The sequence below is a fragment of the Fringilla coelebs genome, assembly GCF_963513975.1.
Source record: "Fringilla coelebs genome assembly, chromosome: 6".
In the NCBI taxonomy this organism is placed as follows: Eukaryota; Metazoa; Chordata; class Aves; order Passeriformes; family Fringillidae; genus Fringilla; species Fringilla coelebs.
This window is the reverse complement of record NC_140034.1, coordinates 61,731,599-61,746,838: the sequence shown is the minus strand read 5'-3', so window position 1 is coordinate 61,746,838 and position 15,240 is coordinate 61,731,599. Positions and strand designations below refer to the sequence as shown.

General features: G+C 42.0%; 1 protein-coding gene across 1 annotated transcript in view; it reads right to left on the bottom strand.

Moving 5' to 3' along the window:
* NELL1 (neural EGFL like 1) overlaps nucleotides 1-15,240 on the bottom strand; it is a gene marked incomplete at both ends in the record, with an annotated part of 282,292 nt that overhangs the window by 238,828 nt on the left and 28,224 nt on the right. The window contains one exon of the mRNA XM_084207298.1: nucleotides 4,110-4,280. Coding sequence (XP_084063424.1) covers nucleotides 4,110-4,280 — 171 coding nt within the window. The remainder of the gene's footprint in view (nucleotides 1-4,109; nucleotides 4,281-15,240) is intronic.

Sequence of the window (15,240 nt, the reverse complement as noted above, 5' to 3'; positions counted from 1 at the left end):
CCTCACTCTTCTCAACACCATTAAATGCAACATATTCCTGTGCTGTTACTGCCATGGGGGACAAACAGCCCAGTGGACAGTCAGGTGCCATGAGAAACAATACAGACTCCACAGCTAAAACTAATTCCCAGAGGAAAAAAACATCAGATATTGTAGGACTCGACAGCCTCTTGGGCTTGCAAACCTCCCAAGAGCACAGGTATGAACAGAGGCCCAAGCTGGGGAAAAGCATGGCAGAGTTAATTTGATCATCTGTACATATATAGAAATATCTGTTAGTACTACTGGTTATTTAAGGACAATGATGCAGTGGCTCCAGCTGAATCTAAACATTCACCAGAAAATCTCTAACAACCCCTTTTTGCCTAGAGCGGGGAGGCACAGATCCCACCAAAAGCAGGGAAGTTAATTTCCATGTCACTTGGAGCACAGGCTTTCCTTGTGCATCAGTAGTACATTCATAATTAATGCAGCCTTTTCATTTCCTAAGCCTTCAGAACCTTCCTAGACTGTGAAATGCATGTTAGCAAGGGCACCCACGGCTTCCCACGGCAGTTTTCTGAGACACCCCTGGCGAGAGGCTCCTGTCTAGCACAAAACCTCTTCAAGTCAGTAAGGAGAGTCCAGTGATGCTCAACAGGTTTCTAGTCTGGACTTCAAGACTTCTTTTTTCTGTCCCATGAAGATGGGCTGAGAAATTTCAGCCCATTCAGCCTTGGGAGAGGTCCTTGCCCAGATGACCTTCTAGCACCTTCCAGTTCCCAAAGGGGCCACAAGAGAACTGGAGAGGGACTTTAGACAAGGAAACAAAGTGATAGGACAAGGGAAGATGGCTTCAAATCAAAGTGGGGTGGGTTTAGATTAGATAAAGAGGAAGACATTCTTCACTGTGAGACCCTGGCACAGGTTGCCCAGAGAAGCTGTGGCTGCTCCGTGCCTGGAAGTGTTCAAGGCCACCTTGGATGGGGCTTGGAGCAACCTGGGATAGTGGAAGGTGTCCCTGGGCATGGCAGGGGATTGGAACAAGATCATCTTTAAAGGCCCTCCCAACCCAAATCATTCTATGATTCCAGCAGCTCCAAGCTCTAACATCAAACTCAGCTACAATTCCCACTCCTTGTCCTTGAAGGAGCACTAAAAGGAGCCAGTAAGGTGCAGCAGGAGCTGATTTCAAAAGGACCTGTGCTTGGGCAAACAGACCTCATTTGGCACAAATGCTTCCCCTCCATTTGGCATCTCATTAGAACAGAGACAACTGCACTGCTTTAAAGGTGATGTTTAAAGCACTACAGGTCTCTGCTATTTCCCAAGTACCTTTTCTCCCTAGCCTACCAAGGTCTGAAAAACAAAGCTGACTTTGAATTGAATCCAAAAGATAATCAAGTACAAATGTCAAAGCAATTTTACAAATCAGAGTAATGTGGGTGATAGGGCTGAGAAGAGAAAAAGTAGATTTGACTATCTGTTTACAAATTAAAAGCTTCTTCTCCAAGGCTTCCTGATCTGGCCTCCTTCTTGGAGGCCAGAGTGTCACAGTATGAATCCTGTAGCAAAACTAGGCTGTGACTGGATATTCTTCCCAATGCAAACACTTGCAATGCACTCTCAGGTACAGATTAATTTTAGCAACACTGCATTCACAAATCCCTCGCTCACAACAGCCTCCAAAATATATAACACATTGCCACAGTCCTAAACAAAAGAAATAATGCGTGTATGCAAATTCAGCCATGTTGCCAGTCCCTAAAGAAATACAGTAGAAATTCAAGTCATTAATTCTGGCACTCAATTTTTTTTCTTTTCCCTTTTTGTTTTGTTGGCAAGCAAAGTAAACAAAAAGCTGAGAACTTTACCTAGATAGGTACAGAGGAAGCTAAATTCTTGTTCTGATGACAGCAAACCTCTGCAGGAGGTGGGACAGGTGAATATACTGACTGCACTCATATCCTGTTTCCTCTTGTTCATTCAAGTCTGCAGAAGCATCACTTCTCACTGGGCATGCTGAGCCAGCCTAGAATAGTGACATTTACACATAGAGTCCACAGCTCCTCACGTGGGACTCTGCTGAGCTGCAGCCTCCCTGCCACTAACATGAAGAAGGCTGAGGGTTGTCAGCAGTGCTCAGAAGCACCCCTCATTGACCTGCTCTTCATTCTCAAAGCTTTGACATTTATTGCACTGCCACAAGAAAATGCCATGATAAACAAGATGTTGACTCCTTTTCCGAGTGCAAAGATATAAAGGGTTTTAAGATTTAATCAAAGTAACACCAACATTCACAAAATTCTCTAATTAATTGAACAGTGATGCTACAGCTGTCTCAGGAACTTAAGACTTTCTGGCTTTTTTCCCTATCTCATTTAAACTTCCACTATGATCTGTCCTCAAGTCATGCTTTCAGAACTATTTCCATTACTCTTCTACAAGAGTTGTCATAAAATACACCCAGTACATAAAATACACCACAATGCACAGCCAAACACAGACACCTCAGTACAGATTTATGCTGGGAGCAGCCTTAGGATGCAGCACCTTAAGGGACATGGTTAGATGGATCAGCCCTGTGTTAGGGCTACCTGACAGAGATGGCAGGACACATTTGTCACCTCACATGACAGCACAGCTCATTCCATAATTGTATTTATCTATTTCTGCTTGTTACTGTAAAGAAAATCAGGTCACAACCATGACTCTGTGCAGTCCTCCTGTCCCTGGAAAGAATTCTGCACCAGTCATTTTGTGTTGCCTTCATTTTAAATGCTGTACAAGAAAGCAGCCAGATAAACAATCTGCTAAAAAGGGTCTACCCAAAACACATTTGCTGTCCAAAAAAAAAAAATAAATCAAAGTAAATAATAAAGAACCTGTCCCAAAACCCACTATGTCAATAAACAAAGAAAAAAGCATTCTGTTGAAAGAAATAGTATAACAGATAAATAATGGGAACACAAAAAAATCAAACGACTGAAATTAGGAGAATCTTTGCAAGCTGTAGATTTCATGCCCCAATGAACTTAAAATTACTCTCGGGATTTGATTGCTTCTAAGGTCCAAATAAGGTCCAATAAGCAACATTCCTTCAGATTAGATTTTTCAGTAGTTAATGGAGTTGAAGAAAATGGTTTTAACATTCCTCTCAAAACAGTATCTCATAATTACTTGGGTCAAAATTCAAACTTTTTCAAATGTTCCTTTAACTCCTATAACACTCATCTAGCTTTATTCTGCCTGTCTGAACAAAATGAAGATTTCCAAAAAAAATATCTGTTTTCATCACCCAATCCATTTAAGTGCCACAATCCCAAAATGCATATGCTGATCCTGTCACTGAATGTAAAGGATTTTTTTTCCCTTCATTCTGGTGCAATAAGATACAAAAGTAATGGTTTGTTTTCCTCATTCATAAAGACTATTATCAAAGTCCCAATTTCAAGCTCTCTGAATTTCTTCCTCATCAGTTGCTAAGTCTGAAGTCTACAATATATTGTGAGATCAAGTCCCAAGGCAAGAGAGATTGTAGGTTTACTGATTTTCATTCCCTGAAATCCTGGCCATATGCCATCTCACAGCCTTCACAACTTCTACTGGAAAAGACAGAATACACTTCAGAAAACGAAAACCACTGGTTCCAGTCATGCAAAAAGAAGCTTCCAGGTTTCTCAGAAGTTTCCAAATGTGGCAGCACATGGAAAAATCAGTAAATCGACATTGTCTGATTATGCAAAATAAAATTAAAATGTCTCTGATGTATCAATCTATCCTTCAGGTTCTCAGGTATGCTGAGTGAAGCAGCTCACAACAGAACAGACTGCACACCCATCCATCACACTTAAATGCAATCACTGGCACACATAACTGCTCAGCTACTGCCTAAACTACCGAGATGCATTTAATACTCCCCCATCAGCAATCAACCTTTTCCACATTTGTTCATAATCACAATGAATTGTTCCATTTTAATACTTTGTTTTCCTTTTCTTATCCCACGGCAGTTTAGCATGCGTCTTGAATGAGATATTTATAGGGGGGGGGAAATAAAAAAACCTTTTCCAATTTTATTCCCGTAACTAGAGATTATTTCTCAAAGAAATCCAGACGTGTTTGCTCACCTGTTGCAGTCCACGTGGAGCAGGAGGTGGGAGGCACTGAGGGACACAGCAATCCTGTGCCACTGCCCATCTGCCAGGCGGTAGGGGAACACCTCTGTCCTCATCTTCCCACGAAACCTGTAGTGGTACCTGATCTCATCCCGCAGGCCACTGCTCTCCAGCTCAAAATAGCTGCATTGAAAACATGGAGAATCAGTTCCACTTTTGCATTTGCTGTCTGAAAGAGACTGTCACTTTCTTCTGAACTGCTAAGGCTTCTTTAAACAAACACCACAATCTAAAGAGGTTACTCGACATGGACTAGCTACTAATTAATTTTTTTAAAAAGAAGCAGAGAGTCAAGGCTATACATTCAGAGCATACAAAACCAGCAATACTAATTACTGAAAACTGCTCAAAGTACCACTTGTTAGCCAAGGAAACTGAAGTCCTCTTTTCACCGATAAAAAACTACAGGAAACCAAGCCTTATTCTTTTCACCAAAATATTTTGTATGACTATTGAAAGCAGGCTTTGTAAGAAATTGAAAAATAAAGAACGGTGCACATATCACTGCCACGAACAAATAAAAAGCCATTAAGGTAAGAAACCACCAGGTAATCATTAAATTTGTATTTACTACTTGCAAATCCAGTTAAAAAACCACAACTGTTTATTTTTAGGACTCCCCTACATGCAATTGTGCTTAACTCATTTTCTGACTTTCATTGTTACTGCCGCGATCGTTCAGCTTTACAAGGAAAGGGCAAAACCTCTTGGCTGGATTAGGAGTCTCCAGATCTGGCATAAACCATCCAACAATCAAAACCTTCATCCAGCTGTCAGCGGGCTCATGAAGTGGGGTTATTAATTGGCTTCACAGGGGTGTGGGGGGAGCCAGTTCTTTCTCTAGGATGAATTTAGCCCTTCCAGGGCACACTGACAGTATAAATAGTGAAATCTTCTTTTGGACCTCACCAAGTATTTGTATCATATTGAATCTTTTTCCTGCTAAAATGAAGCTGTGTCCATAGAAACAGGTGATGCAGACCTCCCTTCACAGTAGAAATAGTTCTACAAGAAAGTGAAGATGTTAGATTGTCCAGGCAGTCCTTTGCCCCACTGCCTCCACAGTGTTTTGTTTTTCCCCGTTGGCCAGCACCAATTTAACACAGCATTTGAGAGATAGGTGCTGATTTGGGGTAGGATGGGAAAAATTACAGTAATGAAATCCGCTCCCAAAAAATAAATGTAACACAAACCAATAAATATTGGAGTGCCAATTTTCATTTTCCCATCAGCCTTTCACACTGCTTGGCAGCACACAGGCCCTAACAGCATTACATGGGGGCAGTGCTCTTCTTCAAAATTAGATCTTACCAATGAAGCTGAGGGTTTCCAACATAACTGGAAAACAGTTTCTTGGGTGGAAACTTAGGTGATAAAACACATGTGCAAGACACCACAACAGGCTGGGAAGGGGAACACAAAGACAGTAAGTCTTCACCAAATGTGAAATTCAAGCCCTCCTCCATCCTGCCAATGCCTTGCCATCGTATTTTTCATGCAACAGAAAAGCATTATTGGGTCACACAAATCAAAGGCTCCAGCGACAAAGCAAAACACACAAGGAGGTAAAGGTAAAACCAATGCTGAATAAAAACACAGTAGGCATAGGTACAACCAAAATGCATGCAGTACAGAGTGGGAAAAAAGGCTGGTGTTGTGAAGGAATGGTACAAGGAGAGCAGAAAAGGAGGGGTTTTCTAAATAGTAGAGTACAATGTTGATTAACTACAGCCAACACCCATTACAATACCTAAATTACATTCACAGGAAATCTAGAGAAGATTTATTATTTCAATACTCAATAACAGTATAGTCAATATCCAGAAGATACTGCTGCTGGTGTTCCCAAGCAAGAAAAGCACTACAGGAAAAGTACTGCCAGTGATGTCATACTTAAACATTTTGTAATTTCCATCTGCTGTCACACCACAAAAGGAAGGAAGACAGGAAACTGAAAAATAAATAAAAATGAGGGAGAAGTACATAACATCAACACACAAAGTATTTGTATGTATAGACATAGAGATATATGGTTGATCACAGAGGCTTAAGAGCCCAAAACCAAGACAATCTCCTGTTGTAGGAAGCAAATTGCTTCCTGAGGTCATTCTTCATAATCTCCAATAGAGCTGATCACTCACAACACAACGATTTCTTCGTTAATGCAAAGGAAACAGTGCAGCCCTGGAAAGGTCAGTCAGATCCTGCACTTAATCACATCTGTGCTCTATTAGTTGTACAGCATAGGGAATTGCAAAGCTTCTCACCTGACAGGCTTCAGTGTCAATAGTTACCTCAGGACTGAGAACAGCTTGGTGCTTAGGAATCGAGCTTATTGTCAACCTCCTGACTAATTTATATAGTACAGAACAGATTACTTAAAATTTCATGGAACAGCTAAATTTAAAATTTCATGGAAATTTGTATATATGTGCACCTAATGCAGGAAGTGCCACGGGTCTGTATTAAACACCATGTTTGAGCTCTTCAGGCAGGGAAAGGAGGGTGACAGCAGACAAATTCTGCACCTACTCTTCACCACCCTTCAACAAGCGCAAATCACAAACAGTCCCACTCAGAGAGACATCAGTGAACACCAGCCAACAAAATCCCAACAGCACAAACTGCTGGGTTACCCCAACACATCTCTCTCTGTGTGTCTAAAAAACTAAAAGCAACGTAAACCAACACTCTTGTGTTGATTTTTAATTTTTTTTAAGATGCAGAAATTCACACTGAGACCTTGATTACACAAACACTTCACAATGTTCTCAGTTTTTCTCTACCAGAATAGAAGTCACGTGCAAAGAGATTTTTCTTTCATCCTTCCACTAGACTCTGGGGGAAAGAAGCCTCTTCCAAAGCAATGGCACAAAGGCCATTCACAGTGCACCTGCTCTGTTTCAGAGTTCTAATCTGCAAATTGGGGAATGGAAGACAAATGAGGGGAAAACAAACTCAGGCAAGTAATCATCAACTGGCGAGAAAATAATTAGTAAACACAGAGGAAATAAATGGATTTTTTTTTAATCACTATCTCATCTTCAAGTGTCATTGTGCATTTTTTTATCCACAATAAAACAACAAGTAAAAATGGGGAGGGGGGAGAATTAACAGAGGGTACCATACAAGAGACAGGAAAATTGACTGATCTCTACCAGGTGTTTTGAAGGAACTTTCCAGTATTTTGTCAGGAGCTACAAGAAAACAGGACTGGAATGAATCAGGGCTCCTGAAAAGATTGCAACATCTGGGACCATCTGAATATATGTACCACGATTCAGTGTGAGCTTTCAGTGCTGCCATCAAATCCACCCCAAAAGCCCAAGAGAGATCCCTGAGTACTGTGACAGTCTCTGATTCTGCATCACATCTGCATGCAGCCTGTGTCAGCCTGCCCTAGAGTCAGGGCCCTGCCACCCTCCTCCAGACCTCCTTCAGGGAGCAAAGGTGTGAGACAGTAATCTCCTTGTCAACTTCTCAGCACTGAGTGAGGGCTCCTTCTTTTATTTGTTATTTCTCAGCAACCATTTATACTTTCATATATTTTAAATAAGGCATGATCAGAAGTTAACATGTATTTTGCCAGATGAAGTTCTCAGAACGCATCTATTAAGAAAGTCTGATTTTTATGGAACAGCAATACAATTTGACCTTGGCTGAAATTCTCCCACTAGTAGAATTTCCCTGTTTGCTAAGCATGTAAATTATTGCTGGCTTCTTTCGTACAATTATAGAATTCAAATGCTTTTTATAGGTCTATCTGCAGTCTCTCATTCAGGCCCCAATGTATAAGAGAAAAACATTGCTAAATTCAGACTGATTTTATGCACATCAAAAAAAGTTGGGATATTTTAAGGTCGTGCAATGTGCTTTCCAGAAGGACAGTATTATTCCACAATTGATCCAAGCTATTTTACAATTCTTTCTGACAGTTTTTGGAACCCCTATGTACCTCACACAAAAATACTGTTTGGAGAGGATAAAGCTTGACACAGGTACGTTTAATGACTTTTTTTTTTTCTTTCCCCTTTCTTTTAGTCACCACCATAGTGACTAAACCATACATTTGACTGCTCATTTCACTTCCAGATCAGGAGAGAAAGGTATACTTTCAGTTGGAAACACCTGCTGTGGATGTAACGACCAAAAATATGGAAAGGCCACTATCAACATTAAACAAGAACATGTACAACACCTGAAGCAGAAAAGGCAAAGTATTTCTATAAGGTGAGCTGGCTTAATCCACCACCTGCATTAAAGAAACATATTCACCTATTCACCACCACAACCCACAGAAGAGATCTTATCCTGTGGCAAACACCACCACGTTTCATTCAAAGATTTCACTGCTGTTAGATTATGCAAGTGGCCAAAGGAAAGACAGCCCACAGACTATGGATCCTAAGACATGGCCCCAGCAAGAACTGTGGAATTGGTGTCCTCCAGAACATCCTTAGGGTGCACAGCACTTTATTTCCTGACCTTCACCAACCCAATACCTATCACCAAACACTAAAACATCCCACCATGAAGACAGCAGCACAACTGGGTAAGCAGATTAAATGCTCCTGTAAGGAACTAATGCAGAACTACTTTTTGCATTCAATTCTGGCAATCTTCCTCCTTATCACATTCAAGCATAAATAAAGCAGAGTTATCATCCTGACTTTACAACTTCCATCATCCTTGATCAAGTGCCAAATGAAGCCCCACAGCCTCTTTCAAGGAGCAGCACCAGCGCTTAGAGCAGATGCTCTTGCAGCTACTGAACAGATGTCCCAGGGCAAAGCAGCAGGCACAGATGGCAGCCCTGCAAATATGCACAAACTTGGGGTTGCCATCTAGTCAAAACACTCTGCATCTGCTTACCATCATATGGGAGAAGGTCACAAAGCCACAGGAGTTCAAGGATGGAAGCCCCATCCACCTTGCAACACTACGCTGTCAGGCCTCCCAAGAGCTGGGGAAAAAAATCACTGCCATAAAAATCACACTGCTACTGCACAGAAACTTCTGGAAAATATCTGTGAGTCTGGCCAAGGCACAGTTTTTAATTTTTTTCAATAACAATGTAAATTCAGGAAAAGTCCAGAGATCAGTAATTTTAATGACTGATGTCATCGGCTATAAATTGTAAATTCAGCAAGCTTCCGAAAAAATCAGTGTATTTGGACTTGTTTGTGCACACAGCTTTTTCATTTCACAATAGCATTGTGCTATTCCATGACAAAAATAGCTTCAGGCAAGACTGTGCTTTAGCATCTTTGTGGAAACACTTCTTGATGCATTTAGAGACAGGCAAAAAAATCTGCATCCACTATCACAGAGATCTCAGGATTTTCCAGCTACGGGGATTCTGTGATGAATCACAGCCATTGCTCCTGTGGCCTTTTGCTGCTCCTTACCACCAAGTGAGTCTGTGTGCACGGTGGGACACGCTGTGTCGGGTGTGCCAAGTGGCTCAGCCCGGACAGAGACATCAAAGTAACTGAGATCTCGTTTTAGCAGCCCTCAGTGCAAAGCAAATCAGGCCAGGAGCAGGCACCGTGCTGCAGATAAGCTGGCAGGCATCTGCCCAAGGCACTGCCCCTGCTGGTGATGAAGCCATGGTGAGAAAAAGCAGTGCCTCTGAAAGGAAAGATCTATCTCCTCCAACAAAAGGAAACACTCACTTTGCAGCTGTCACCACAGCTCTGTGCGGATGCAAAACCGGAACAAGTTCCACCTGTCAAGGCAAATATTTCAGTCACTTCCACGGGCACTGTTACTGTGCTCCAGTTACTGTAAAGTGACAGGGTAAGATCCCAAGCTCTGAAGCATTAAGCGTTGTGAAACATTGGATTTTGAAGAAATGCTCTTAACATGTTCAAGCACACAGATGTACACACATCCAGTGCAGCAAGGGCCTCGTGTGCCACGACTGCCACTGCCACAGTGGCCCTGGATGGTGAGACAGGGAAGCTTCCCTCACATCCACACCTACAGACCATTCACAGCTACTTCTTACAGCTGGTTAAATAAAGACAGAGCCAGAGGCTGCACAGCAAAACCATACATGGCAAATCGTCGCTTATGCGGCATTGAAGACTCACTGCTGTGGCAGAGATTACACACTGATATCACCAAAGTCAGACTGACATCAGGCAGCACAAAAGGTGTCAAGAATAGAAGCATTACCTGTGACAAAGAAATCTGTTGCTAAAAATCAGATTAACTTTCTACAAAGGGAAACACAAAAGCCAAATCCCATATATTGCATCACCTACTCTATTCCTACTCTATTCCAAAAGTATTCCTTCTATGCAAGCAAATCCAAAATAGCCAAAATGTAATACTAACCACTTTCAAACCTCTCAAGTAAAAGCCTGAAAGTGCAACATCACTGTGCTACTGGCTACCTAAATAAGGTTCTTCCAAACATTTCTATCCTTTCATTTCAAGCAAAAGGAACTAAACCCAGTCAATTAAATGACTTTATTTTTCTATTCAGACCACTCTGAGGACAACAGTAATTGTGTTCTACCAGCTTAGCTTGAAACATTTAACAATAAAAACTCCCACACTGACACCTTCTATTAGTACAGAATATTTATTAACATTTTGTCTTTTGTTCTACCCATCTTACACATGGCAGCTGGGCATGCAAGCTGCAAGGCATAAAGCATTTATGATGTGTTTGTGTGCCTGCAACTAGGCAGAGGTCATCCTAATACAAATTTACTTTCCTCTTTGATCATATAAAGAAAAAAGTAACCCCAACATCTGCCTGCCAGGTAAAAGACAGCTGGAGTCAGAGCTGGTACAAAGCAGCGATGTATTTCCATGGCATGTGTTATGAGGACTGACCTTCAGCATTTTTGTTTTCATTTCATATGTCTAAAAATCTACCTTCACCATGGCTGCAACCTGCCTGCTGTCTGAAAAAAAATTCTGGTTTCTCTCCTAGTCCTAATAGACCAAGTAGGAAGCACCACACTGCACCTAAAAATAGAACAGCATGTTAGCAGGCTTCAGAGCTAGCACAGCCAGCAGGACAGAAAAGAGTCTGGCTGGAGTAAGCTGAAGTTATGACTCCTTAAATGTATCTCAAAACAGCAAATCCACACAAAAACAACAACAGAACATGCTCACACTAAACCTTACTGAAAAGTAACCTGAACCAAAGAAAATCTCAACTCCTTTACACATCACCACTCCAATGCCAAGCCACCTTGCACACTCCCGTCCTGCAGCTGTGCTCACAGGGCACCCACAGCCCTTGGCCAGAGCTTGGTTTCACAGGGACCACCTGCAATTCACAAAGCATTTCTATCTCAGAACCTTCTGAATGGGGGCTTGTGAAATCCAAAGCTGTGTTTGGTGTCTGGCACAGAAATGCAATGTGTGTATTTGTGATTGTGATATGTGTGCACACCGACCATGGGATGGCTGCAAATTCTAATAATAACTGAGGAAAGTAAAGCATGGAAGAGGCCTCTGAACCTAGCCTGTGTTTGCAATTAACCTGGATTGATTTAGGAGCATTTGAATTACAGCATTCAGGATGTTGCTCTTTGCTTGCAGTCAGACCTTAAAGAGTGCTGCAATAATAACCTTTTTAGGTATAATTTGGGAATATTGTTTGTATCCTTGAAACTATAGCTTTGGAATATATAGAAAGGAAACATGCTTATCTCACTCCTTAACAAAACGGAGAAAAACAGCTTGAGAAAGGAAGATGGACATCATCTCAAGGATTTACAACTCCACCAAGGGAAGCTGGACATCCCTGATAGTCCTTGTGATAACAAGGGGGACCCACATCTGGGGAGCTGGACATCACTGATAGCCCTTGTGATAACAAGGGGGACCCACATCTGGGGAGCTGGACATCACTGATAGTCCTTGTGATAACAAGGGGGACCCACATCTGGGGAGCTGGACATCACCAGATGGGATTTGTCATTGTTCTTGTGGAAACTGGACCAACGTCTCGGAGGCTGCTACCACCATCTGGGGATCCTCCTTTTTGGGAGCATCCTGAGAAAAACTAAATCACAATAGTGTACAGAATTGTGATGTAAACAAGGAGAAATAGAAACTGCTGAGAGAGCTTCTGAGTGCCCCTATAAATACCTGTAAGCCCAAATATGGGTGTGCAGTTGGAGGGAAAACTGCCTCCACTGTACCCAGTGCTGTTTTGCTCATACTTTACCATAATTAATTAATAAATTGATTGTTGCTTCAATATTGGCCTAGTCAAGCTTCTTATTTATAACAGGCTGGCTACTTTCTAAGGCTAACCTGGGACTCTGAGCTGGCATTAACCCAGGGATCTCTGTGGGTATGCAGAAGCCTAGAGCTGCCTAGAGTGTGACCAGACAGAGCCCAGCAGAGCTGTAAGGAAAGCACAGCCCCACCCAGTCCCTCCCTCCCTCCTGCTCATCACTGCAGCAACAGCTCAGCTCAGGGGATCCCCAAATTCACAGTCTCTAAATGCCAGATTTTAATAAAACAGGAGGATAACAGCTTTTTTAACTAATGAGATCTGCCACCTGAGTAAAACTACTCAGTTGAAAAGTATTTGAAAACAAATTACCCTAATTGTGGTGTCCTGGGAAGAAAGGTTCTTTCCTCTAAGCTCTGAAATTCAGCAGCTCTTCAGTGATCTCTTACATTATGACAAATTCCACACATTGCAAAATACGGAATATGCCAAAATCATCTTAGGTCTGGACTGGTCAGTATTCTTTAGACACGTTAAGCTGGCTTATTAGGACTTTTCTAATCAGCAAGAAAGGACACTTAATCAGTGGAACAATTACCATCCCTTAGTAAAGAGCAGGCTAGAACTAATAAACCATAAGGATGTAGTAAATCGGTATGTCCTTGTATGCCTATTTATACGTTGCCAACTTGGCAAAAAACTCAGGGTCCATGCATCCCTTATAACTATCTCCATTATAACATAAAAAAGTCTTAACCAGAGGTCAAAAAGCCACCAGTCCAGGTGAAGACCCTTCCCTCGTGCATGCCCTGAAGTTAGCTGAGATTACACAACTTGCATGGAAGCTACTAACCAGTGGTAACTACTAACCAGTCCCAGGGCTGTACTTGGAAAGTTACCAGTTCTGGACTTCTGAGTACAAGTAACAGTGTGGGAACTCCTGTTGGTGTGCTTGGTTTGTGTGCAACTCCAAGTGACTTGTGCAGATCTGAAATAAATAATTGATGTCTCTCTCAAGTGTGCAATTACTGACTTGTTGCACAACAAATGTTTCTCCTGGATTCTCTGGGGGGAAAAAAAAAAAGAAAATCTTTTCCTTTGCCCTCTCTCAAGGTCCAGTCCATGTCTGCCCCGTCCATACCCCCTCAGTCCCAGATGGCCCCACCTTCCCTGTCCCACTGCCACCAGCTCTGGCAGCTTTCCACAGCCAGCAACCATCAGGGCAGGCACTGCCACACCCTCCCTGTCTGGAGACTGCCTGGAGCAAAGAGAGCGCACAGGCATCGTTAAAAACTGCAAATAAAACCCAAAAAACTAGACATGTCACCAGACTACAATCGAGCATGCAAATGAACATTAATAACATGTTGCAGACATCTAACTGTCTTATTAACCAGGGGAGTTAACATTCCAAATGAGCAGCTCAGACTCAGCAGACAGTTTTCAGAAAGTTGCATTTAGTGTAAGTTTGAGACATTCTGGTTCTTTGCCTGTATCAGAGGGTCGTAAAACAATCAAACAGAATAACTCAGCATGCTGGAGGAGACTCCTGGGGGACACACACATCCTGCTCCTGGCTGACCATAGCATTTCTGCACTGTCCAAATTCGGGTTTAAAGAGTTTCAAACTGTCAGCCATTCTCCTCCAATTGCCAGCATGGTCCAATGGATGTGTTTCAACAGCTGGTTATGAGCAGCATGTTAATGCTTCAGAGAGACAACAATTGTCAGCCTAGTGTACATAAAACACCTGCTCTCAGCAGGAAGCCACAGGATGGAAGGTAACTCCTCCAGTAGTAACTCCTCTCTCACAATGCTTGAATCAGTGGAGGATTTATGTAACAGCTCTTCTTCACTTTACCCTGTCATGTACTTTAACCCCGAGAACAGAAGCAGGTGAGCACAATTCTGTTAGCATTTGCATCTCTGAAGACCTCCTGAGAAGGACCACAACATGTAAATGCCTCACATATTTCCCATCAGCTCCTTCAGAGGGGTGGAAGTAAGGCTCAGTCTTCAGCTATTCTCCTTACAGCTTTCCAGTTTAGCAATTCAACATATAAATATTCATAAAGATGTGCCATTTACCCTAAAAGAAAAAGGTTAATGGATACATCTGCGGAGTTTTCCCTTCTCTTTCTGAATCCTGGGCACCTTGGAATCCAATATGCATATACACATCTTGCAGAGAATAATCTAAAACATAGCAGGGAGTAAATCCAATTTTTCAGGTTTACTACTAGGGTCAGAAGTTACTTGCAGAGGCTTCTCTTCATCAGCGAGGTTTCAGTGAGTAATTTAACTAGCTTATTACTCCTTTGTGTTTTTAATTAAACATAGAATGGCCTGGTAGCCTTCCAGCTGTTATTTGTGAACATCCAGCTTTCTATCTGCTCCTCAACAGCCTCAGGAGCCATTCATGGTGTCACCTGGGGGAAGTATCCAACAATGGACTGGAGTCTCATGCCTATTTTACCTTCCCACCCAAGACTGACCTGCAAGGAATAAAAGTCTCACTATGAGCCTGACACATTTATCAGAATCCCCCTGAATATTTATATCAACACAGCTTGCTGCTACATAGCAAGGGGGCAGATTTTGGACTCAGTAAATCCATTTCACTAGAGCAGAGCAATCAGCTTACAGGTTTCCAGATATTTGCCATGGCATCAAGTTTCTAAAGTCCAGGTCTTAGAGGTTAGAAGCATATTTAAAAAAATAAAAAAAAGCAAAAATTTAGGAAAGAAGTTTTTAATGCCTCCTGTAACAAAACCTTCTAAGCAATCATCTTGTGACTCAGCCCTTTGTTCTGTCATGGTGAGATCTCCCACTATGAAACACTCTTCAGAAAGAATGACATATGGGACCCTGAAC